The sequence below is a fragment of the Lycorma delicatula genome, chromosome 2 (genome assembly GCF_047948215.1).
Source record: "Lycorma delicatula isolate Av1 chromosome 2, ASM4794821v1, whole genome shotgun sequence".
NCBI lineage: Eukaryota > Metazoa > Arthropoda > Insecta > Hemiptera > Fulgoridae > Lycorma > Lycorma delicatula.
The window spans coordinates 198,359,588-198,384,543 of NC_134456.1; the positions used below are offsets into that span (position 1 = coordinate 198,359,588).

Here is a 24,956-nt window from a genome sequence, read left to right on the forward strand (position 1 = left end):
AACACCAGCCAAATCATCATTTATTTCTAAAATATCTATATTATATTAACGTTTTCAATTTGTTTATTACTTGTAAGATCCTGTGCTAGATTATATTATTTTTAAAGGTTTACAATACTCTTCTTTTTATTTTTGATTATATTGCCACACAAGCTTGAAGTTTGTGTGTGGGATATAGAAATGGAATTTTGTAGCGTATGAAAAATGCCATGCCTGACCAGGATTCGAACCCAGGACCTCCGGATGAAAGGCCAAGATGCTACCACAAGTGCCATAGAGGTCAGCATTAAATCTGGTTTTCAATTTAACCTTTAATGATCTGTTCTTTCTACACATGAATATTTTACTCCATTAAAATAATTTTCTATATCCTACTTACGTTATATTTGGTAATGTTATTCTATGCTAATTTGAATTTTTGTCAAGATGTTTAAAGTTCATTTATTTAAATTATAGTTTAGTTATTTATAAGTTTATATGTATATGTGTATATTAAATATTTAGAGACTGGAAAGGCAGCCAGTGAGAATTAAATAGACATGTTTTAACAAAATTTAAAATCATTTGGGCACCAATCTGAACTAAAAATAAAAACATAAATCACATGACAAAATTACTCAAATAGTCACAAGACAATCCCATATATTTTAAAAATCTTTTAAGTCTATCTACTGTTACATTATTGGGTAAAATACCATCTACTTCTCAAGTATCAATTTGATCATTTGCCGACCTCCATAGTTGAGTAAGCAGTGACTCGGCTACACATCTTAGGTTCACATCCTGGTCAGACATGCATCTTCAAATATGATACCAATTCCATCAGGCTAATGACCATAGCTCTTGATGCCTGTACTCTTTCATAACAAAAAAAATGTATCATTTAATGCCAGACACAATAAAAGAGAATACGATCAAAACAATTGTCAAGAACATGTGGAGCAACACCAGGCAATATAAGAAATCCATGGTTTACCTAGTATGCTAAAATTAAAAAAAAAAGATAAATTCCTTATAATGGTAGTTTGTGTGGCAACCTATAGTCAACAACACTCAATCACCTGTTCTGCCTAACTGCGATTAATCAATTTTTTATAAAACATAGATTTTGGACTAATCAAATTTTGGGATGCGTGAAACATTTTTAGTGGCCAGGTTGACTTTTCATTGTTTGGGATTTTATGTGGCTAGGAATCCTCAAGAAACAAATAAATAAAACACACACGCATTTGGGATAGTCTAGTTCAGTTGCATATAAATAAGAGGAGGAGCACTTCCTGAAATACAGCACAAAAGAATATAGCAATACCCATTCACAACATTATGTAAAGTGTAAAGCTTATTCCCAAATATTATGATGGTTACCAAATACAAACTGAACACACAAACTCCAGATTAACTAAACCTTTTTTGTTTATAAAACTCAGTGTAAATCAATAGGTTTTGGATTCACCTTTGGAAAACAAGGTAGGAAAACTGGATTATTAGGTGAGAAACATTCATTTCCTTAAATTAAGTCAATTCAGGGTAAGATATTCTTTTAAAGAAAAAGTAATTATACACAAAAGTATTTTTTTCAGTGAGTCTCCATATAAAGCTTCTTTTTTTGACATGTTGATTATGAGCATTATAAGTGTTCCAATGTTATTAGCTGTAATTTAAAAAAAACATTGTTTTAAGTACATTTTACTAAAGAATCATTATAATTAAGAATAAGTTTGAAAAATAATGTCCAATGTAGATATGCAAAATACCAATAATAATAGATGTGTGCAAAGATAAAAATGTTAAAAAATCCATTTTAAATAAAATTAGCGTAAAGTTTAGTAGAACTGCTAATCAGAATATTAATGTTTAAAAAATAATAATTTTAATCAGAAAATACTAAGATAATAAGAAATAATATGAATAATGTAATAAGAATATTTTTTAAACAGATAAAATAAATAATTTAATTACATTTTAATATTCAGAGATTCAATTAAAGAACTTACTTGTGGATTAATCAAGATAATACTTTTTTACTACTTTACCTTCAGACAAGACAGATTCATAACTCTAAGAAAATAAAGAAATAATATTACTTACAAAATTAAATGCAAACCTATTAAAAATATTTTATTATACAAGATGATTCATTTAATACAAAATTAAAGATCAACATAAATTTAATGTGAGATTTTACAATAACGTTGTTATTACACTAACTTTTGGAACCAGATTCATTGTTTAAAGGAGGAAGATACATCATCAGCTTACATGTTTAAAAACATTTAAAAAAGTTAAAAAATATGAACAATAAAGCATTTTTAAACAACAGCAAAAGTCATCAGAAACAGTTTACCACAAATAGTTTATCAGAAAGCCTGTATTTCAATCCAGGAAAACATGCACTAAAATCTAAAATTAATGTAAGAAAGAATATAGTAAAACATCTTGAAAAAACTGAAACTAATTTGTACAATTTTAAATTTTGAATAAAGTAAATGTAAATGCTAATCAAACAAAATTCTTATTTTGATTTTTCTCTCACTACAAATGCTGTACCAATTAATTGTATGATTGCAACAACAGAAGTCACTGCTTTGTTTTGACTACTTTTCATTCACTGTTACCTTCTTCTAGTTTAATTATTAGTAGATATTAGATGGAAAATTTATAAATATTATGTACCTAATTATATATCCTCAGTTAAATTATTTATTATTTCATAGTCAAATTAATTAATTACAATTTTGACAATTTTACTTCAAAAGAAACATTGTCGTACTACACAGGTAAGAATTTAAACAAGTTAAAACCTTCATGACAAATTTCTTTGAAAAAGTTAATAAAAATTCCTTTAATCATTCTGCATGAAAATAATGGAATGCAACAGAATTAACAGAGTAACTAATTTTAAATGAAATTGCTTGTAAATTGCTTTTTTTATTTGAAAGAAGATTTCAGTAAAATAATTCATTTATATAGTAACAACAGGCTGAAGTTGTGAGAACTGCAATGCTGACTCGAACTTCCAGAATCTCCAGATAAGAGGCAAAAATGATACCACTCTACCATGAAGCTTGAGGGAGCAAATAATGAAACCAACTTTATGAAATTTAAAAACCAAAAATGGAAAACATATTACTATGCAAACCCTTTTTATAAATCAATAAGATAAATTAATTTTCCTTAACAGGTAACACGTTTTAAATTTGTTGCATTAAAAAAAAAATTAAATTACATTGACTTTGTCGATAGAAACTAATATAGTATGATATGATAGTATTTACATTGCCATCAATAGCAATTTTTTTCAATCAGTGTTAAATTTGGCATTAGAAATGATACAATGCTACAGGCATCATATTTGTAATTTTGTTTTATATATATATATATATATATGTATACACTGAATGCAGCAAATCACACAAGCAAACCCTCAACTAGTAGCAGTACTATAAAGTTAATTAGTATACATAAGTTTACTGTTCCCACTATCCCAGGATAGTTACACGAATGTAACATGATTATGTTTAAAAACATATTTTAAAAACATTCACAAATATTTTGTGTAATATCTTCATTTTTGAGCTGAGTTTCACATTACAAAAGTAGTTCTGAAATTATGTTGCATCATTTTTATGCAAATTAAAAAAATGTAATACAAAAGTTTTTTTGAATTTTTAATCTTTTAATTCTTTAGAAAGGTATCTGTATAATGGACAATTTTGTGAAAAATCTATTTTCCATTTTTTTTTGTATCATTAATTCATAATACCTGTTGATTCTATACCATATATAGTTGATCAATTTTTATTAAAATCTGCGAATAATTAATCATAAGACTGGCAAACATTCAACCTGTTAGAATGCCCTATTCTAATACATACTCAAAACAAGTCATTAAAGTTGAATAGTGTATAGAAGTAGATAACTTATAAAATATATAACTGTTTTGAATTCGATTCTTTGATGCAGTTGAGGTTACCCAGTGAATGCTGCATCATAGCATACACAGATGACAGGCTTTTGCTGATTAAAGGAGATTCAAGGAATAAGATTGAATTCAGGGCAGCCTAGGCTTGCAAGATACTCCAGTTCTGGAGTCTGCAACATAAGATGGTGTTTAGCCCAGGGAAAGCAATGATGATGTTGCTCAACGACAGAATGGTTGTTACATGATGACCTTGTATTTCATTGGCAGGTCATCGAATTAGATATTCTGCTCCAGAAGCATCTAGGAGTTACCCTTGATGAGAATCTTCAATTCAATAGCATTTTCAATAGGTTACCAAAAAGGCATTCAATGCTTTCTTCAGTGTTCAGAGAGCAGATAAACTGAGAACTGAATTTTCTGATGGCCGTTTCACACATGGTATTTCTCCTGAGAATTATGCAGGTTGTTACACGTGGATTTCCCTCAATCAGCATATATTACACAACTTCTTTCTAGATAAGGTGCTTTGCAAAATAGGTTGGCAAAATTTGGTTTGATTAATTCAGGCTTGTGTCCAGCATGTAGGGACGTCATTGTGATGTCTTATATGTCTGTCCCAGGCACAAAGCTGAACTTACCAAAGTAGTTATGAAAGCTTGTAAGGATCAATTCTGGTTTTGATCTGCCAGTTAATTGGAAAATTAAAAGGAAATGGAACATTAGTTTCTGGCTTCCTGTGATTCTTAGCCATGCGAAGGATGGATAAGTGGGTCTGATGTATAGATACAATAGCAACCTGGGTGGCTAGGGAACTGCCTGAGTACTTACTTCACTAAGTTAGGTATTTTGACATTGAGCCCCGGTTAGCTGAGATATTTGCTATTAGGATGAGAATGGAAGTGTGGAGAACTCTGTACTGGAGCTATGGTGTGGAAGGATGGCAATGACCTCCCTTCCAAAACCAGAAAAAGAGAGAGAGTTAGGGTGTTTTCATTAAAAGGTTAACAAATTTGTGAATTTTTTTCTTGATTTTTAAGTAAATCAAGAGGACTTTGAGTAAATTGAATTATAGGACAAGATTGTCATTGCTGCGATCAACACTTGTTTTGTTTGTATGAGAATAGTATTTTTGTTCCTTAAAAGAGTGCATAGTCTAACTGAAGTTAGATATGAAAAGAGTTTTGGTGTTAAAAGTAAGGCATGGGGATTGGAATTCCGTGAATCAGTTAATTTGATAGTAGAGAACTATACGTTACGATAGGTGTTACGGTTGGAAAAAGCCATACAAAGTTAGTGGCATATGACAAGTGTCTGCTTGACAGAAACAAAACTGGTGACTGTGATGTGTAATCAGGTTTAGAGGGTCTAAAAGATGACCTTCAGTAAAGCCCATGAGGGCTAGGAACAGAGGGAATGATGTGGTGACCAAGATCGTCACAAGGTGGATGTGTTCCCCGATGCAGGACAGGAATTGTTTTACAATAATAGAACCAAAAAATAATAAAATGTTCATCATTCAATTATAAATCATCAACATACAATTTTGGTTTAATAAATTAACAAAAACATTTTTATTATATTAATCATTGTATATCTTTAAAGCGCTATCTTTTCGTCCAAGAAGATGGAGGCATGACAAAACAGAGGTTTTTTTAAATGTTGCGCAGATAAGACAGTACTTCATCCATTGCAGATATTCTAATCAATCTGCAAAATCTGAGAATGTAGTACAAACAGAGAAGCTCTGCCAGAATTAAGAAATGTAAAAAGAAGTAGAGAAAAGAAAATTTCATAAACAATCCAACTAAATAAAGAGGTAATTTTATTTCACATGTTACATCATGCTTACTGTCTTTGTTGAGGATCCTCCATTTCTTCAACAGCTCCATTCATATCTTGCATCACATGTGGTTCAATTAAATTATTCTCATTGCTCATTCTATTCCCATTTATTTCAACAGCAGGTACAAATAATTTTCCAGGATCTTCTTGTACCGGATTCATTGGACCAACAGGTTTATGTTGCTGAATCTGCATGCTCTCTGGTGGAGCCAATTGATGCATATTTTCTATTTGATGACCCATCTGGCCATCAAGCGACCCTCCAACTGATTGATCTGGCACAACAAGTGGTGCTGCAGCCTCCTGAAAAAAAATAATCAACATTAAAAAAAAATTCAGCAATATTAAATAAATAAACACATCTACTATGTAGTAGATTGCATATGTATGCAATTTCAAAATACACAAATGAAGAATTAAATAAATCTTAATCAACTGACACCTATCTACTGATGTGCACATATGGTTGTACTATTAGCAAACACACAACTTCGGAAACAGATATTAACCATTCTGATTAAAAGAATTAATTTATTTTCACTATTTTAACAAGTAGTGTTTCCATTATTTAGTTATGCTCTAAGAAAATCCACAAAATGTACAATTACTTTTGTTAGTAAATGGTAATCTCATAATGTCAATAAAATTAGTCTTAATTAGAGGTTATATAAGCTGTTTTTTCAAATGATAGATGATGGCATACTATTCTTTGTGGTTTGTTCAAAAATTGATGATTTTATAGTTCCAAATAAAGGTTTTTAATTACATGTGATGAAAATAGTAGAATAATGAATGTCCAGATAACTCTAATATTACAGGTAATAATAGTAAGCTGAAATAAATAAGCTCATAGGGTGACAACAGCCATTAAATAAACAATACATGTGTAATTATATTTATTGGTTAATTTAAAAACAAATCTTCTGATTTAATATTATTTATTAAATGTAATGATTAAATGATGAAGAGATTTGGCATTTTATGAGGACATTACTTTGACATCACATGGTAGTAGAAACACAGTTAATATTATGCTTAACAGAGTAAACAAGTAAATTGTTTTAGTAAATGAACAATGTCGCACTTTAAAAACTGAAAATTAAAAAATAAATTTATAATGTGTCCTCAACTAATGAATGGCCTCATAAGTTTCAGAAGAGATTTGCAGATAGTAATTTGATTGAGTAAATTTTTCTGAGTCAGATCATGTGCACCCAAATGTAGAGCTTCTTGCAGCCAGCTTTCTCCAAATGGTTTAACACTATTTGGTGATGGATCTTTAGGTCATTGGCAATATCATGATTGCTTACATGGTCCGATTTTTGCAAATACCATTCAATTTTCTGTGATTGGTCGCCCACTGCAAGGAGCAGCTTGGACATCAAAATTTCCAGAACAAAAGCAACAGAACCATCTTTTGGCTGTTGCTTTTGATAATGTATCTTGCTCACATAAATAGCACAAATTTCTTCACAAGCCTGTATAGCATTTGCGCCTTTATCAAAATAAAATTGTAAAATGTAGTTCAGTTTCCGGAAAATTCAGTCTCCTTCACGGCGCAATACATTACATCTGAATGAAAGAACTCAAACACTTTTTGCAAATCTACTAACTTCAAATGCCAGCTTTCAAACAAAGTTCAGCCTGACCCACTGTGATTCACATACCCTGAGATTTGTGACACTAACACTATCTCATGTGCAAAAAGCTCACTACTCTTTAGAATACCTATTGATAATAATTTTCTTATTATTTCTTTTTAGGTTTTTCTGTTACTATGTTTTGGTGGTCAAGTTGTTATTTTCTGAATTTAATTAGCACAGTGGTCAATATGTTGATTATCTGAATTTTCAACAAAAAAAATATAAATGTATACATACTTATATTTCACTTTATGTATATATAGTTATAGATAGATAGATATGTAAACTTTATATATTATATATTTACATTTGCTTTATATATTATTTTTCACTTATTAATTTTGTTATTTGCCAGAGAATTATAAAGAGAAAATTTGGGTTAGTTATTTCAAGTGGAGTAGTGGTTAGAAAAACTAAAAGTTATTTTTATAAAAAAACCCTAAGAAGATACATAAAACAGAACTGATAGTACCAGTAGTATTGAGACCTGAAGAGCAGGATACTTGAAGTTGGACAAGTACATGTATTTTAGTAAGTAAGTTACCATGCTATAAAAAATGATTTCTTCATTTGGCCCTAAGACATGAAAACAGGTGCAAATGATTACAGAAAAGCCTTGTGTGACCACTCATCTCTAATTTTGCAAGCACTCAAGTAAACAGACAGTTGAAATTTGACATAGTTATTCCCAAGAGGGTTATGTAGGAAACAAGGAATATTTTTTTTGATGAACAATCCTAAGAGAGTACATAAAATAGGGACTGAAAAGATGTATGAAGGCTTAAAGTGCTAGAAACATGAAACCCAGCAGCTATTTTTATCCTAAGAAATAAGATACCATTACAAAACCTTTTTACTAATCTCAATCGGGGTTGAAAAAAATGTTCAAACAATGTAACATTAGGTCCTAACCGACACCCTCACCATAATTCTCGTACTTCCTGAAAGGATCAAAGTTGAAATCTGAAATAGTTCTTCCAAAGGGAATGTCAACAATGATATATTTAGATTAACAATCCCAAAAAAACTTAAATTAAGTAGGGGTGAAAAGAAAGATAAAGCAAAAAATATATTTAAATAGGAACAGCATCATCAATGAAACATACATAATTAATTCTCCCTTTTTTATGGCCACAATGTTGAAATTTTATTTTCTCCAATAGGATCTCCTCATGAAAAGTAAGTAATACAATTATTTTATTAAATATTTTCAAGATGGTTAAATTAAAAACAGATTTAAATGAGATGTTGAAACTAAAAGAGCAAAAACCTGAAACTTAAGCATTGATGATCCTCTCAGTTAAATTCAGAGATGATTCTCAGTTTAATTCTGTTGAAAAGAGTTTTCTGTACTCGCCCATGGGGATGAAAAAAGATGCATAATAATCCGCATAAACATAAATTATAAAAGCTTTTGGAAAAAGGGTAAACAGAACCATAAATTTTATAATCCAATTAAAATAAAACTGGAATTTGGCTCTGAAGTAATTCGAACAATAAAAGAATTTTGGCTTTCCTTTTGAACATCATTAAATGGTTGTTTGTTAATCCACGTCAAAGAGAAATGGATTATTATTTCAGTAATCAATAAGAACATTAATTTTATTCTAGGAGGACCACTAAGTTTATATTTAAACATTCCACATCGTTCAATTCATCTATTTAAGTAATGGATTGATTTAATGAAAATAACAAATCTTTACTTGTTGCAAAAGTATCGACAATGAGGAAAAACATGAAAAGTTAATTAAAAGTTTGCTTATAAGTCTATAAGCAAGAAGTATCCTATAGTGAGTTACAGAATATACTGCTTCTTGTGCAGGAAATAGAAGGTGGTATTATTCCTTTCTGACTTCAAACTGAATTGTGAAGTCAAACCCAGAAAATTTAAAACAGTTGCCAATGAATTCTACAAAGTGATCTTCAAATAGATAAATCAGCAAAACATTGAGGAAGATAAACATAAATGATAACATCACTATAAAGACCAGGATTACTAAGAAACACATTATAGAGAATTTGTAGCTTACATGAAGTTAATCAAGACAACTCAAAAGCCATAATTACAAATGCACAGTAGAAGGAAAAATGTTGGAAAGAATGGGAAAGAGGAAACAAACAAAGAGGGAATTAGGCCTCTTCATTAAGAGTGTGTGTGCAATCCAAAACAAGGGTGAAAAAGAATATCTGGACTTCCTAATTTCTGCAGATATTTTTAACAGGTTCAATAGGAAACAAAAATTTGGCACAGACAACAAAATTAATAAAAATATATAATATGGAATTTACCATTTAACCAACTGAATGAATGAATAAACAATTTTATTTGTCACCGAAGATATTATACAAAAAAATTATTTTTAACCGTTTAGCTACAAAAAAGGATTTTATATTTTCCGATTGTATTTTGAAAGTGCTGTTAACATTATCCAAAAGCATCATATTAAGAGTTGCACAATAAGTACACTCATTTGCAAATATTTGAATATTTTCTTGAACTCAATAAAGAAACACTGAATTTAAAAAATTAAGGATTTTCTAAAAACAAGAATGGGTTCAATAAGTTAGTTTATAAAACAATGTGTAAATTAACATATTTTTAAATTATGGTGAGCTGTGTAGTATAATTTAAGGGGCGATGATATAACAACAAAATGAAGTAAAGAACTGACATATCTATAGACAAATAAAAATACTATCCACTAATTAGAAATATCAGTAAACATTCAAAAAAGTTTAATCCAACAAAGGGCATGCTGGAATACAAATTCTCAATCACCAAAGATAATTCTAGGAATTTCAAAATAACATTAAAATTTAAAAAAATATATATTTTTTTTTCTTTCTTTCTTTCTGAGTAAAATGGGAAAAAGATAATGTTAAAAGAAAAACTTGTGATAACTTGATACAAATGTTTTATTCTCTAACCCAAGTCTGCAGTAAGTTAAGGGCAATATGATATAATCCACCAAACTCTTTGTCCTATCAGAGCATTAATCTGTACAGGATATGGAGACAACTTTAACAAAGTCATTCATCCATCTGTATTATATCATGTGGACAAAATTACTTCTCCGTAGATGGAGTCTGTAGTGATTTATAGAAGTTTTATAAATTGTATCTTTCCCATCAAAGGTCTTTGTCTTTGTTTCAAAAAACAGCCATAGAGCAGATTCAAGCCTGCAAGTCCTAAATAATGTTGGTTTTTGTTAGGCACATACTTAGTAGCAGTTGCTTTTACTAGTATTGTGTTTATGGAAATGTTATTGACAAGAAAAAATTATGAACAGAAGTTCTGTGAATGAATAAATGGAAACCTACAGTATAAGTTAATGTAAAGTCAAAATACAAAATAATATTCTACAAGACATGTTTTTTTTGTTTTTTTTTTTTAAATAAGGACCGCTTGACATAAAATGAGTGACAGAAAAAAATGTCTTTCATTAAAATAAACTTGCATATATGCATTATTTTTCCACACAGTTGCCATCCATCAAAATCTCATTTATAATTTTTCATATCATTCTACTAGCTTTATTATTCTATCTGAAAAATTTTAATATCAATGTTTTAAACTAATTAATTACATCACATTTCAGTTTTTTAACACTTTTAAACCTCTGTGATGAACAACATTATTTTAAATGAAAAAAAGTAATAATCCCAAGGTGCAAAGTCGAGACTGTAGAGTGAATGTTAAAGATTTTTCTGCAAAGTCACTTTGATTCTTCACTGGTTTTTTTTGCAGTATAATGTGGCACAGAAATAAAATCCACTGGAAAGCTTCCCTCATCTTTTGTTCTGAATAGCAAGAATTTAAAAAAATTCATAGAACATATTGACAATATAATATTTCCATGATCAAAGAGCTCAATAAACAATTTTCCTTTGTTACACGCAAAAACAGTGGTCATTAGCTTCCTGCAATATGTTTATGGTTAAACCTCTCAAGCCTTGGCAATACAAATTTGTCTATTGCATAAATTGCTGCATTGTTTCAATATTAACAATACCAAAGTCTGATCTCCAGTTGCAATGCAGTTAAGAAGTTCACCTTCAGTGCAAAAATGTCTGAGCTGTAGCAGATTGCTTTTCCTTGTGCCCATCTGTCAACATTTTTATAACTAAGTTTTTTCATTAAAATTTCATAAATCACTGAATGCAAAGCACTTGGAAATTTATTTGATAATTTAAAAATTGTAAATTTCACTTGCAAAAACTGACTTCACTTTCATTTTTTCATACACTTTTTCCCACAAATCATTTCTGATCACAGATGGACAACCTCTATATTTTTCACTATGAACATATCTTGCCTTCTCAGAACAAAATAAACTTCACCACTCTCAAACTTTAACTTCACACATAACATGCTACAAACAACAAAGATTTTTCGTGGATTTCAGTAGTAAGTTTGTTTTTTGCCATTAAGAAATGAATTACTAGTAGAACCTAACACTTACAGGACTATTAATTTTAATACTCATTTTAATTAGATTTTTCACATCAACTGACAAATATTTTTTTTCTCAAGTATAAATTTGTGGCAAAGTCGAGACATCTCTATCTTAAAAAAAAACAAAAAAAACTGGGAAAACATGCCTTTTATTAATATAACATTCAGAAATTAATAAAAAAAAATTATATTTTTATAACTTATAATGTTAAGATAATATTTTTTATATTAATTCTGAAATTGCACCCGCTAGAATAATTATTGATAAATAAAACTTGACCATCTTCTGAAGTACAACATACACAAAAACAACAGTTCTTCGCTTTCTGTTGATTCTTCTGATTTTGATAACATTGATTATGCTCAAAATGAACAGAAAATTAATTCTGATGTAATTAGTTATTGAAAAATATTTATTAAACAAAAATACTTATTGAACATTGTATGTGTTAGTTAATATATAGAATTAACTGGAAAAGAGTTTAAATAAGAAGCTTATTTGTTCAGCAGTCAACCCTTAAAAATAAAAAATGTCTATCAAAAAATGGAGTACAGAAAAATTGATCTCACAGAAAATGGTGTGGACAATTTTAACACAGGAAATATGCCTGAACTGTACTCAAGTCATCTACGCATTAACAAAAGATAAAAAATATGCTCAAGTAGAATGATGCCATCTTTGTAGCAAAAAATGCAAACATCCAACCACTGTCACTTTGTGAATCTGCTTTGTTTATACTTGCAGTTGTCCCCAACCAAGTCAATCTGAATAAACTTTTTGTAAACTTGGCAAATTATTAAACAGCTCAGTAGATTCATTGAATCTGTTCCTATACCTTTGGTTAGAGAATAGAACACTTTTACAAGATTGTAATCAATTTTGTTTTCCTATTATCTAGCTCCCATTATAAATGAATAAAAAAAAATTTATACATAAACATATTTTCATCTAACTGGAAATAAAATTTATAGTACATTGCACATGTACTACTGTACTTGTATTTTCATGCATAGTATTTCAACTATAGAAACTATTCACTTCTTTATAGAACAAACTTATATAAATAATGAACTTTATTCAAGTTCATTAGTTTTGAGAAGGTTATTGAAAAAAAAAGTCAATTATTTTGTTCATCAGATTCAATCAAACTTGCTCAATCAAAAGTCAATCTATAAATAATACAACAAGCTTTGCATAAAACTAATCTAATTAAACAATCATGAATAAGCAATAAAATTATATCTGCATGAAAATTAATTAATTTAATAATTTTTAATAAAGTACAATAATTATAAAAACTTTCCTATATTTCTAAAATTATACCTGAGTAGGTTTATTAGGATTTAATAAACTGGCAGAAGTACTTGATTTATTCACAGATTCCTAAAAAAAAGAAATACCAAGAAAAAACAGAATAAAATATTAAAATAAAAATAAAACCAAAACATAAAAATATATAAAATAAAAACAAGAATTAAAATAATATTCTACAATTAAAATCAGGCTTGCCCTGAAAAGTAACAACACAATCAAAATTGAATTTCATTTTATATATGCTTTTGTTATTTTCATTAATATAAATAAAACATAAGGTATAGCACTTAAATGAATTTCAACTTAATTTTTTTCTTTGATGAATTTATTCACCACAGAAGATTACAGAGCAGCTTGTACGCAGGAATATAAAAATTAAATTTTGTAGCATTATGAAAAATGCCATGTCTGACTGGGATTTGAACCAGGACCCCCAGATGAAAGCCCAGAACACTATCACTCTGCCACAGAGATAAAATTTTAATATTAACATTTGTTTTTTTTTGTTACAATATTGTCAATAGTTCACGAATAGTTTTAATATAAAATTTTTGTATGTAAAATTTCATTTCATATAAATGGAATCCAATCACTAGATAAGACTTTAAATCTGCAAATTAGATTTGCCCTTAAACTAAAAAAAAAATTTTCTGCTTTTTGTAAAATTATTGTAAGTATTAGCCATAAAATGGCTTCACCTGCTCATGTCTCCCCTTCAAGTATCTGTCAAATTTTTTTTAAAAAACATACCTAACTTTAAATTACAGCCATACTAAATTGGTTAAACAAGTTTCATAAAAAATCAGACTTGTCATTCATTTATAAAGTGAATCCAAGAGGTAATGAGCGATACACTGATAATTGGGCAGAAACACAAATACTCACACTTTCATTAATGCTGTAGATCTTAGATTAGAGCTACATTAGTGGCTTTCCAAAAGCATGACCTGGATGAATATTAAGGATTTATTTTTATCTTACTACAGAAGTAGTTGGAAAATTTGTGTGTAAGTATGTACATATGTATTATGAAACTGGACCTCTAGAATGAGTGCAACAGTACATGTGAAAGACGTCAAACATTTTGAAATTTCACAAATAATATTCTGATAAGGTGAAAAAAACAAAATGATGGATATATATCTGAAACCATCTTTATTATTTTTCTACCATTCCCTCTGGTGAACATTACATGAAATAGCTGTCAATGCCAATACAACTAATGATGACAGAATCTAGAAAAAACAAATATTACCTGACTAAGTTCTGACCTGAGTTTCCTGGCCACAGGAGATTCTCTTTATTAATATAAACCACTTCAGTTTTTGAAGCAGGTAATTTCAAAACTACTTTTGAAACTTGCAAAGTTCTTGTTGAAGTTTTATAAGAGGGACAAATAAAATTTAATTTTTATGCTAATATAAAATGAACCATGAATAAAAAAAAAGTTTAAACTAAACAAAAAACATAATTCAGAAATCTTTAAGCATTCACCTTTAAATATTGAGTTAATCTGAAGATGATTATTTATTTCTGTAATGTTTTTGGCACACTTAATTGTAAAATACAATAAATTAATTTGCACACAACTAAACAACTGGATGATGATTACATTTTTCTGACATTAGGCTGAAATTGAAAATAATTGACATGATCAAAAATAAACTTTTTTTTGATTGTTAATAAATTTAGAGTTTATTGTAAATATTTTTATTGCACAAAAACAAAAAAGATTTAAAATTAATTATTTTGCACATAATATATAGAACAGATAAAAAAAGAAAATATCAGAAACAGTTTGAATTATTTAAGAGCAGAAACAGCTTAAAATATTACAAACATGAAGAAACTGCTTATATTTACAATGTATAAATGTTATGTGGGTTAAAGTCATTTCCTAAATTTTATTAAACACAAATTTCATTTTGATTGACTGCTACATGAAATTGTTACACAAGTATATTTAAATGCATACATTTACTGTTATATTAGTGTCTACATAAATGGTATAAAGTTAATGTAAAATTAACAAATGAATTTTGTGAATAAACAAAAATTTTAAATAAAAAAGAATTTTAATACTGTAGTAATATTTATCCATAAATTTATGTTATGAACATTGTTTTATTTATTACACCCTACTCAAAGCTACTTTGGTACCAAAATAGGCTACAGTCATATATGTGTGTGTGTGTGTGTGTATATATATATATATATATATATATTTATTATCTAAGAATAAATTTGTAACAAAACAAACATCAGCACTATCAGTTTAATGAATATAAGTAAGTTACTGATACAAAATTTCATTTTTATTATTTTGAAATTTTCTTTTTCTTTTTAGGACAAAAATAACAGAATCTCCTAATGAGACATACACTTACAATCCATACCAAAGTTAAAAACTATAATCAAAAAATTTATCTCTAATAAAAAGAACTGCTACACAATTCTCAAGCACAAGAGATAGAATGCTTTGTTTTTGATGTACTGACAAACAAGCAAATACATTTTATTTTGCATTTTCCATTAAAACAAACATTAATCTTCCTGATTGAAAGCAACACTGTTTTTCTCAGTCGTCCTTCCACTATCACTCAATATAATAAAGAATAAATTACTTTTGTATCCTACATAACTCTAATAGTTTCTTAAAAAAGAACTGGTATATTGCGGTTTTGCATAGTATAACATAATTATACATAGGAAAAGAACATAATAACATATAAACAAATTTTTAGGGTGGTTACATGACAATAAAAACAGTCTTTTGCCTTTTATTATAGCAATTTTTACTTAGTATTTATCTAAAAGAAATATTCCTATTACCTTTCATATTTTTATAAATGAAAACGATTATCGTGTGATTTTAATATCAGTGGTTAAAAAAACTTTTACATAATCACAATTTCTTTTTTAAAAATAAATTACAGAACAGTTATTTCAGGAATTACAGCTAGTAGGTCAACAACTATTACTGAAACTTTTCCGTATTAATGTAATTTATATATGTGTTAAATAAAATTAATAATCACTTACTAGTTTTTTTTTTAAAAACTACCCCCTATATTTCGGTATACCCCTAAATCCTACATCCCTAACAATTTGTTTTACATATTCCAAACGTTACCTTCCTGCATAATTTTTTCCTACTACCTGTCCCTCCAATATTAAAGCGACTATTCCAGGATGCCTTAATATGTGGCCTATAAGTCTGTCTCTTCTTTTAACTATATTTTTCCAAATGCTTCTTTTTCTTTCTTCATTGATTTGCCGCAACACCTCTTCACCTGTCACTTTATCCACCCAACTGATTTTTAACATTCTCCTACAGCACCACATTTCAAAAGCTTCTAATCTTTTCTTCTCAGGTACTTGAACATACAAGGCTAACTTTCATATAAAACTACGCTCCAAACATATACTTTCAAAAATCTTTTCCTGACGTTTAAATTAATTTTTGATGTAAACAAATTATATTTCTGACTGAAGGCTTGTTTCGTCTGTACTATTACCATACCACCCCCTCCTTTCTGAGCCCTTAGGGGCTTTACTGGAGGTCATCTTTAGATCCTCCAACTGAATATATCTCAGTCATCAGCCAGGCCTCAGTCAGAATGCCACTGATGCAAATGCCTCAACAGACATTTACATCAGTAAAAATTACTATCTCAGTCAACGCCTTCGTTTTAGGCTTCTTTCAGACATTTTCATTCTTCTTTTCCTACAATATCACCCTCTCAACTAGCTAACCAAGTCCGTGAAAGTAAGAACCCTGTACCTAGTCCAATTTTAATACCAATGCTTGTGACTATAAATGCCTTAACTATCGACTAAGTAACAAGTCAATACAATACTAAACTCATACGTTCAAATGTGTTATACGTAACAACAAAATTCAGACTGACATCTCATCACCCACTATAAACATCATACTTGAAAACAAACTTGTTATAATCAATAAATTACTGTTGTCATAATTAATAACTTCTATTTCTTATCAGTAAAGATAGAAAGTTATTAATTATCTGTAATCAGAGATAAGCAATAATGAAAGAATAACCTAGAAGATGGGGTAAAGATTAGCAGCAAACAATAATCTTAATATACTTAATATTTTTATCTTTTTTTAATTTTTTGTTTTTTGTACCATCTTCGATAGAAGGAAGGCAGTAACACCAGTAATTAAAACTGTTCACATGGCTCTTAACTCTAAATCTGTACAGTGTAAGCATTCTTTAAATTTCTAAGTTATGATAATCTTGTCCTCCAACAGAGAGGAAAAGAATGTTTACTAAACAAGCTTTAAATAAAAGACTAATTGTTGGAAAGTAGGTAAGCTAAAATATAAAAATGTTATTTTTACTTCTGTCTTTTCTTCCGCTGTCACTTTGAACAGCAAAACATGAGTTGTGCCTTATAAAACAAGTAACGAGGATGCAGGTGTCAGAGTTTTAATCCAGTTTTTTCCAAAATAATTATGGAACCTCTAACTAAAACTGGGATTTTTTTTCTCTCTTGCAGTGCATGCATGCTATTGTTGCAGATTGTAGACAAACAATCCATGATGTTTGTGCAATCGTACAAATGTCATATGGGTCCGTGCAACACATCTTGTCGGACAATTTGAACGTGAGACACATTGCTGCAAAATTCATACTGAGACTGTTGAACAACGACCAGAAACAAAATTGCATAGCTGTCTGTAGTGAATTGAAAAATTCAGCAAGCGATGACCCTAACTTCATCTCCAACATCATAACCGGTGATGAGTCAGGGGTGTACGGATATGACCCTGAAACTAAGCAGCAGTCGTCGCAGTGGAAGTCGCCAAGTTCACCGCGGCCAAAAAAAGTATGCTAAGTTCGCAGCAACATGAAGTCCATCATGATTGTTTTTTTCGACATCAAAGGCATTATCCATAAGAAATTGTTCCTCTTGGTTAAACTGTCAATGGGATATTCTATTGTGAAGTTTTGAAGCGATTACGTGAAAGTATTAGGTGCAAACGTTCAGATCTGTGGGGTAACAACACGCCCGCGCACACATCGCTGGCCATTCAGAATTTCTTGGCTTTCAAAAAGACGGTAGTGATTCCCCACCCACCCTATTCACCTGACCTTGCCCCGTGCGACTTTTTTCTCTTTCCGAAAATAAAATTTCAATTGAAAGGCCATCATTTTAACACAATTGAAGAGATTCAGGAAGAAATGGAGAACGTGCTTCGAACACTTACACCTACAGACTTCCAGGGATGCATGAAATCATGGGAAAAATGCTGGGATCACTGTATCAATGCCCAAGGGGATTACTTTACAGGAGACTGTGGAAATTATAAGTTATGGTAAGCTATTTTATTTTTATGGTAAAATTCCCCAAACTTTTGGGTAGCACCTCATATATATATATATAAATAATAGTGATTCATAATCAATGCCCAGGAAAAACTAGTGAAGAAAAAAATTGACAATTGAAGAATATGTGTAAAATTATACACATATTCTTCTCACAATGCACTTACAGCAAAAGCACACTAAGAAAGGATATTTTGAAATTCCAAGTTTAAAGGGTTAAAATGGATTGACAATAACATTTACAATTTTTTTGGTACAAAATGAAGATATCAACTTGAATTTTTGTGTGTGTAATCTTCATCTAAATATCTAAAACTCAATTTCTAGATTGCATGACATTTGTTTTCTGAAAGTGGTGAAGAAAGGTATAAGGTTTTCATCAATGATTCCAAACTTTTCCCATTTCTGAAACTACATTAAATGAGATATTCACTAGACTCGGGCTTTAAAATACTCTTCAGATAAATATCTAAACTCAATTTTCACGTATTTTTGAATTTGATTTTTTTGTGCGACAGTGTATGGCACAGCAGCTCAACTAATACAGCCACTGGTACTGTTTTGTATGTGCCACATGAGTGGCTGCACCTGCCTTGTTACTTGATTAAAAAAAAATGAAACAAAGTATTGTCACCTCCTAGTGGTGTTTGTCGGGTAACGCTAAGAACTGAGCAAAATTCATTTTTTACTGGACCTTTATCCAGTAAAAAACTACTATAACTGTCCAACTATAACTACTATGTTTAAGATGAAGGCTGACTATTTTGAAATGCAGATAGATTCTTCAGATCACTCAAAGTTTTGGTCCTATAATGACCAACTGATGCTCGAAAGAAATTACAAGAATCATATTTTTTATAAACTGAAAGTCTTCAAGTTTTATTTATCATTATTATTCTCATAAGCATGAGTTTAATGAATACAGGAGGGTCCAGGGGGCAGAGCCCCTGGCTGGACGAGAAGTATGAGCAAAGTGAGCCCAGACTATCTAAACATCCATGGCCATGATAGGAAACTCAAGTAAACATTTAGTGCAGGCGAAGCTGTGTCCAGAGTACATATATATATATATATAATTTATAAATTAAATTAAAAATTACATTAGATTTTTATTATTATAATATTTATATTTAGCCTAATAAAATTCTTTTCTCAGATTTTGTTTGTCTTTATTTATTTATTAGAAATAGTTAAAAAAATTAGTAAAAACCATCAGGTAAAAAAATCTAAGAATAAAATTTTATAAGGCTAAAATAAAAATTTAATAACAAAAATCCACTGTAATATTTAATTTAATAATTCATAAATTCAATCAATTTGTTTTTTATATTACTGCTATTATAAATATAATACTATTATCACTACTGTCACTATTATTAACTTCTCTAAAACAACAGCAAAACATAATTTATTATGACATTTATTAAGACATTAATACCATGATTATAAGGAGACACAAGGCCCAGAACATTATGTTCATCATAACATTAAGATAAAAACAATATCATTTTTGGATTACATCATAAAAATTTGTGGAAAAAATATTCATAAATACTGAATATTTACCTTTTGTCCCTGCTTGAGAGGATCATCATGATCCATAACAGCATCAGGATTAATAACTGGGGTTGTTGAACTTCCAGTTAGTAGAGCCTGCACACAAAAAACATTGTTCTTATAAGTTTCAGATACTTTCTTTATTTCATAAATAGCTTTAATTCTATTATTATATTGTAGTACAAAACTTTCCAGCAGCAGAAATCACAGTTATTTATGAGGTTTGATAAAAAAATACTAAGCATTTTAGTTTTTCTCAAAAAATCTTTATTTATTCATCAATATTGAATTGTCAATTTCTAGATTACATGAAATTTGATTTTTGAAAGTGGTGAAGAAAGGTAAAAAATTTTGATCAATGATTCCAAATTTTCCCCATTTCTGAGACTACATTAAATGAGATAGTCATTAGAGTTGGGCTTGAAAGTACTCTTCAGACAAATATCTAAACTCCATTTTCAGGTATGCAATTCTTTTCCTTTAGCAATTCTGTCGTTATCTCTTCAATGTTGGGAAAACATCATCCTTTCATAGTTCTTTTCAGCTTGAGGAAAAGGAAGAAGTCACAGGGGGCCAAATACAGAGGCTGAGGCATCATAATGGTGTTGTTATTGGCTAAAAATTCACAAACAAGCAGTGAAGTGTGAGCAGATGCATTATTGTGGTGCAATTGTCATGAATTGTTTCACCACAAATCTAGGTGTTTTCTTTGAATTGCTTCACGCAAACAACATAAAACTTCCAGGTAATTCTCCTTATTGACCTTAAAACCTGGTGGCAAGAACTCATGATACACTGTTGAACTCGAAGAACACAGTGATCAGAACCTTAACATTCGATCAAACTTTACAAGCTTTTTTCGGTCTTGGCTCTTCAGGAAGTTTCCGTTGGGACAATTGGGTCTTAGTTTCAACGTTATAGCCATACACCCATGTTTCTTCACAAAAGTTATGACTGGTTTGAGCAGTTCTAGATTATCATTCACTTCACTCAGTAACTGGTGAGCAATGTTCATTCAGTACTGCTTTTGGTTGAAAAACAATTTTGGAACAAAATTTGCTGCCACCCACCACATGCCCAAAACATATGAAAAAATTTCTTGGCATGAACCAAATGATATGCCAACATGAACAGCAACCTCTCTGGTAGTAGTTCAGCAATTGCCCATAATCATTTTCTTACAATTTTTTATGTTTTCATTGGCTGTTGTGTGCTGGGACATCCAGGGCGCTCATCAACTTCAATGTCTTCATGGCCCTCTTGGAAACGTTTGTACCACTTGTAAATGCGTTTTATTCATAGAATGCAGTGTTGCTCTTTATTTCATTCTTAAAGTAAACTTTAATGCAAATTCTTTGTTCCATTTTTTCCACAAGTTAAAAATTGCCAAACATAACAAACATATGCAAACTTTTTGACAGCCAGCAATAACTAAGCATCCAATATGGCTAAGTAAATATACATTATGGATAAGTGTACTAACACAGCAATATAAAAATTGTGACAATTGGACTTATACAGCCCAGGAAATTAAAAAATTCTGTGTAGTTTTTGATCAAACCTCATATATTATTTGAAAAATATTTTATGTTGATGTAACAATTCCTTACTTCTAGGACTGAATGTTAACATTGACATAACTAACAGTAACATACAATCGTAAAGTTAAGAATGTATAAAAATCAACGCAAAATATCAACCAGGGCATAAAATACGAGTGAATTCTATTATTAGAATAGTTTCTTAAAGCAATACAATAATACAAATTCTCTTTAAATCGTTTTAGAAAACCAATGATCCACTGCTACCATTGGTGAATGCAACCAGTATGAATGTCTTAAATGCATTTACATACAATTGATGTAAAATATATTCACTGAATATAAATTTACTCACTTTTGGAGGCTCAGCTGCAACAGCTCCAGCAACATTAGCATTATCCTGTGCTCCAACAGCAGCTATGATATCTTCACCTGCCAGCTTGGATTTTGCATCACCATTACTGTAAGTTTTTACTGACTGGATACCAGCCTTACATTGCTCTAATGCATTCTAAAACAGACATTAAAATTGTAAATTTTGATAGCAATTTAAAAGATAAAAAAACTATTCTTAGAACTAAATAAAAATGTATTATTGGTACAATTTTTATTAATCCTATGAAATTTAGCTTGATAAAGTACACTAATTAAAAAAGATTAACACTAAACAGAAATACCGTGAGATTATAGTATTTATCTGAGTAAAAATAATGAAATGTATTATTAATCACTGACCTTCATCTGAGTTAACTCAGTCTCAAGTTGTCTATTAGTCATTTCTAACTTGTTTACTCTATCAGAAACAGGTCCAGAATTTTCTTTCAATCTAGCATTTTCTTTTTCTAAAAGTTCTTTTTCATGAAGTAATGCTTCATATTTCAACTAAAATTAAAAAAAAAAAACAAAAAAATAATAAATACAAAAAAATAAATAAAAGAAATTCACTGATAGCATCATATTAATATATACAACCAGATTCAAAAATTTCCTGGAATTAGACTACTTTACCAATGTCTATAAACTTGCTGGAAACAATCATGAAATTTGAAATATCATTCTCAGTTATTTATTTAATCATAGCAACCATATCATCAGCATTCTTGTATCCTTTCTTCTCAAAAGCATTTTTCCAGCAAATAAATAGAAATCAGCTAGTGCCAAGATGGGAGAGTATGATGACTGTTCCAGAGTTGTTACACTGTCATACCAGGTACTCTTTGACAAGGATATCCTGATGATAAAAGAGTTCAATTCTTTGTTTCCCATTTTCAGGATTCTTCCTTCTTACTATAACCAGTAAATGACAAAGAATATCAATGTATACTTCTTTGTTCACTGTCCGGCAATCAGGAATGAATACTTAGGGAACAATATCCTGCCATACTGATGAGGTTTCCTGCCAGTATCATGAACATTTTTTCTGATCTGACATTTTTGGAACAATGTGTTGAAAAAACAAGCATGTTCAGACCATACTATGACAACTTTGAATCGATATTCCAACTATTGATGCTACTTCCTTGACAGTTCTTCTTTTTCACTTCAAACATTTTCAACACATTCAGTAGTTTATTTGTCGAGGTAGTTGCACAGCCAACAGTCATTACATTCATTAAACCATTTATACTAAATGCTACTGTAAACCACGGTTTTCTTTATTCCCAATTCTCCATACTTGTTCAACAGTGTTAATGTCTGACTGATTTTTTAAGAAAAATACAAAATCTGATAGCTGCATGCTGTTGACCTGCTTAATTTTTCACTGTGATGGATATAGTATGAAACAAATAGCTTTTTATTATTGTATGCAAACCAAAAAATATCTGATCCACCTACACATCAAAACAATAGGTATTATTTAAACTCTATTTTAAATGCTTGAGGCAATTCAGGAAACGTTTTAAGCCAATCCTGAGTATTATTACCGAATTGTCAGTAATAGTTGTAATAACAAATAAATAATGCAAAGTAGCTGGGTAAACATAACAAAAGAATAAGACAAAATTTCTATCAATGAAACTTTCACGGTGAAAGTGAGAAATTACCAAGTAAGCAGCAAGTGCAATCAACCATCAGTTAATTAATAAAAAATAAAATGTATGATATGTGCATAACTAATCCCACAATAAGTTGAGAAACTAGTAAATGTGACAAAATTATAATTCTTATTACAAAAAAATGATTGAAACTGTATTACATAAGAGTCTGGTAAAAAGTTAGTTAAAATTGAAACCCCCAAAAAAAAAATCATACTTTTACTAATACACCAGAATCTACTACCTGCCTCATTACCCAATGGGATAAAGTATCTAACTTTTTTTTGTTCCAGGTATAGACATTACGCCCACTGTGCTGGTCTAGTAGTTAACTCATCATCACAAATCAGCTGATTTCAAAGTCAAGAGTTCTAAGGTTCAAATCCTAGTAAAGGCAGTTACTTTTATACGGATTTGAATACTAGATCATGGATACTGGTGTTCTTTGGTGGTTGGGTTTCAATTAATCACACATCTCAGGAGTGGTTGACCTGAGATTGTACAAGACACTTCATTTACAAGGGATATCTCTAAAGTAAAGACCACTGGGAAATTTCCCTCCTTAAGGTTGGTGAACCTGTGTCTTTCATGGCCATGCTAGTAATGTACACACTGCATTGTTGTCTGTAAGTTGTCGTGTTGTAGTATCTTTGATTGCATGTGAGTTATTACGTTATAAAATGAATAGGAAAATTGATGTTGCGGGCGACTGTGAAATATGTAGTCATAGATTTTTAAACCATTAAAATGTTAAGCCGTTATGCAACCGAGAACATTTGGATGGGAAATTCACCCACCACATAGTCTGGAATTAGCTCCTTCTGACTACAAATTGTTTGGGAAATTGAAATAATTTTTACGTGGTAAGCAATTCGCGGATGACAATGAACTTAAAAATACTGTTAATCAGTAGCTAAATGGACAGGCAGCAGAAGAACACGACAAGGGTATATTGGAGCTTGTGTATCGCTAAGATAAATGTCTTAATTCATGTAGAAATTATATAGAGAAGTAGTATAAGGTATGCAGTTTAAGAAAAATAAAAAATTATTTTTAAAGTTTTCAGAATAAATTTTTTTACGATGAAACTATCTTTATTTTAAGAGATAACCTTTTGTACATTCATATATATTATCCTCATTAATCCTCTGAAGTAGTACCTGACGGTAATTCTAGAGGCTAAACAAAAAGAGAGAGAGAGAGAGAGGTATAGACATTAAACAGTGCCATCTAATAAAACTTAGTAATAAACAAAACAAAAAGAGAGAGAGAGAGAGAGAGGTATAG

The 24,956-nt window shown here is 29.9% G+C and overlaps 1 protein-coding gene across 7 annotated transcripts in view; it reads right to left on the reverse strand.

The window, feature by feature from the left end:
- Positions 1 to 24,956, reverse strand: part of LOC142319564 (uncharacterized) — an 87,447-nt gene that overhangs the window by 34,060 nt on the left and 28,431 nt on the right. For 6 of the 7 annotated variants that reach the window (XM_075356986.1, XM_075356984.1, XM_075356983.1 and 3 more), the window contains exons 5-9: positions 22,369 to 22,515; positions 21,989 to 22,144; positions 20,102 to 20,188; positions 13,188 to 13,247; positions 5,772 to 6,067 (exon numbers count right to left, since the gene is read on the reverse strand). In XM_075356986.1, coding sequence (XP_075213101.1) covers positions 5,772 to 6,067; positions 13,188 to 13,247; positions 20,102 to 20,188; positions 21,989 to 22,144; positions 22,369 to 22,515 — 746 coding nt within the window. The remainder of the gene's footprint in view (positions 1 to 5,771; positions 6,068 to 13,187; positions 13,248 to 20,101; positions 20,189 to 21,988; positions 22,145 to 22,368; positions 22,516 to 24,956) is intronic. The other variant, XM_075356985.1, reaches the window with a different exon arrangement.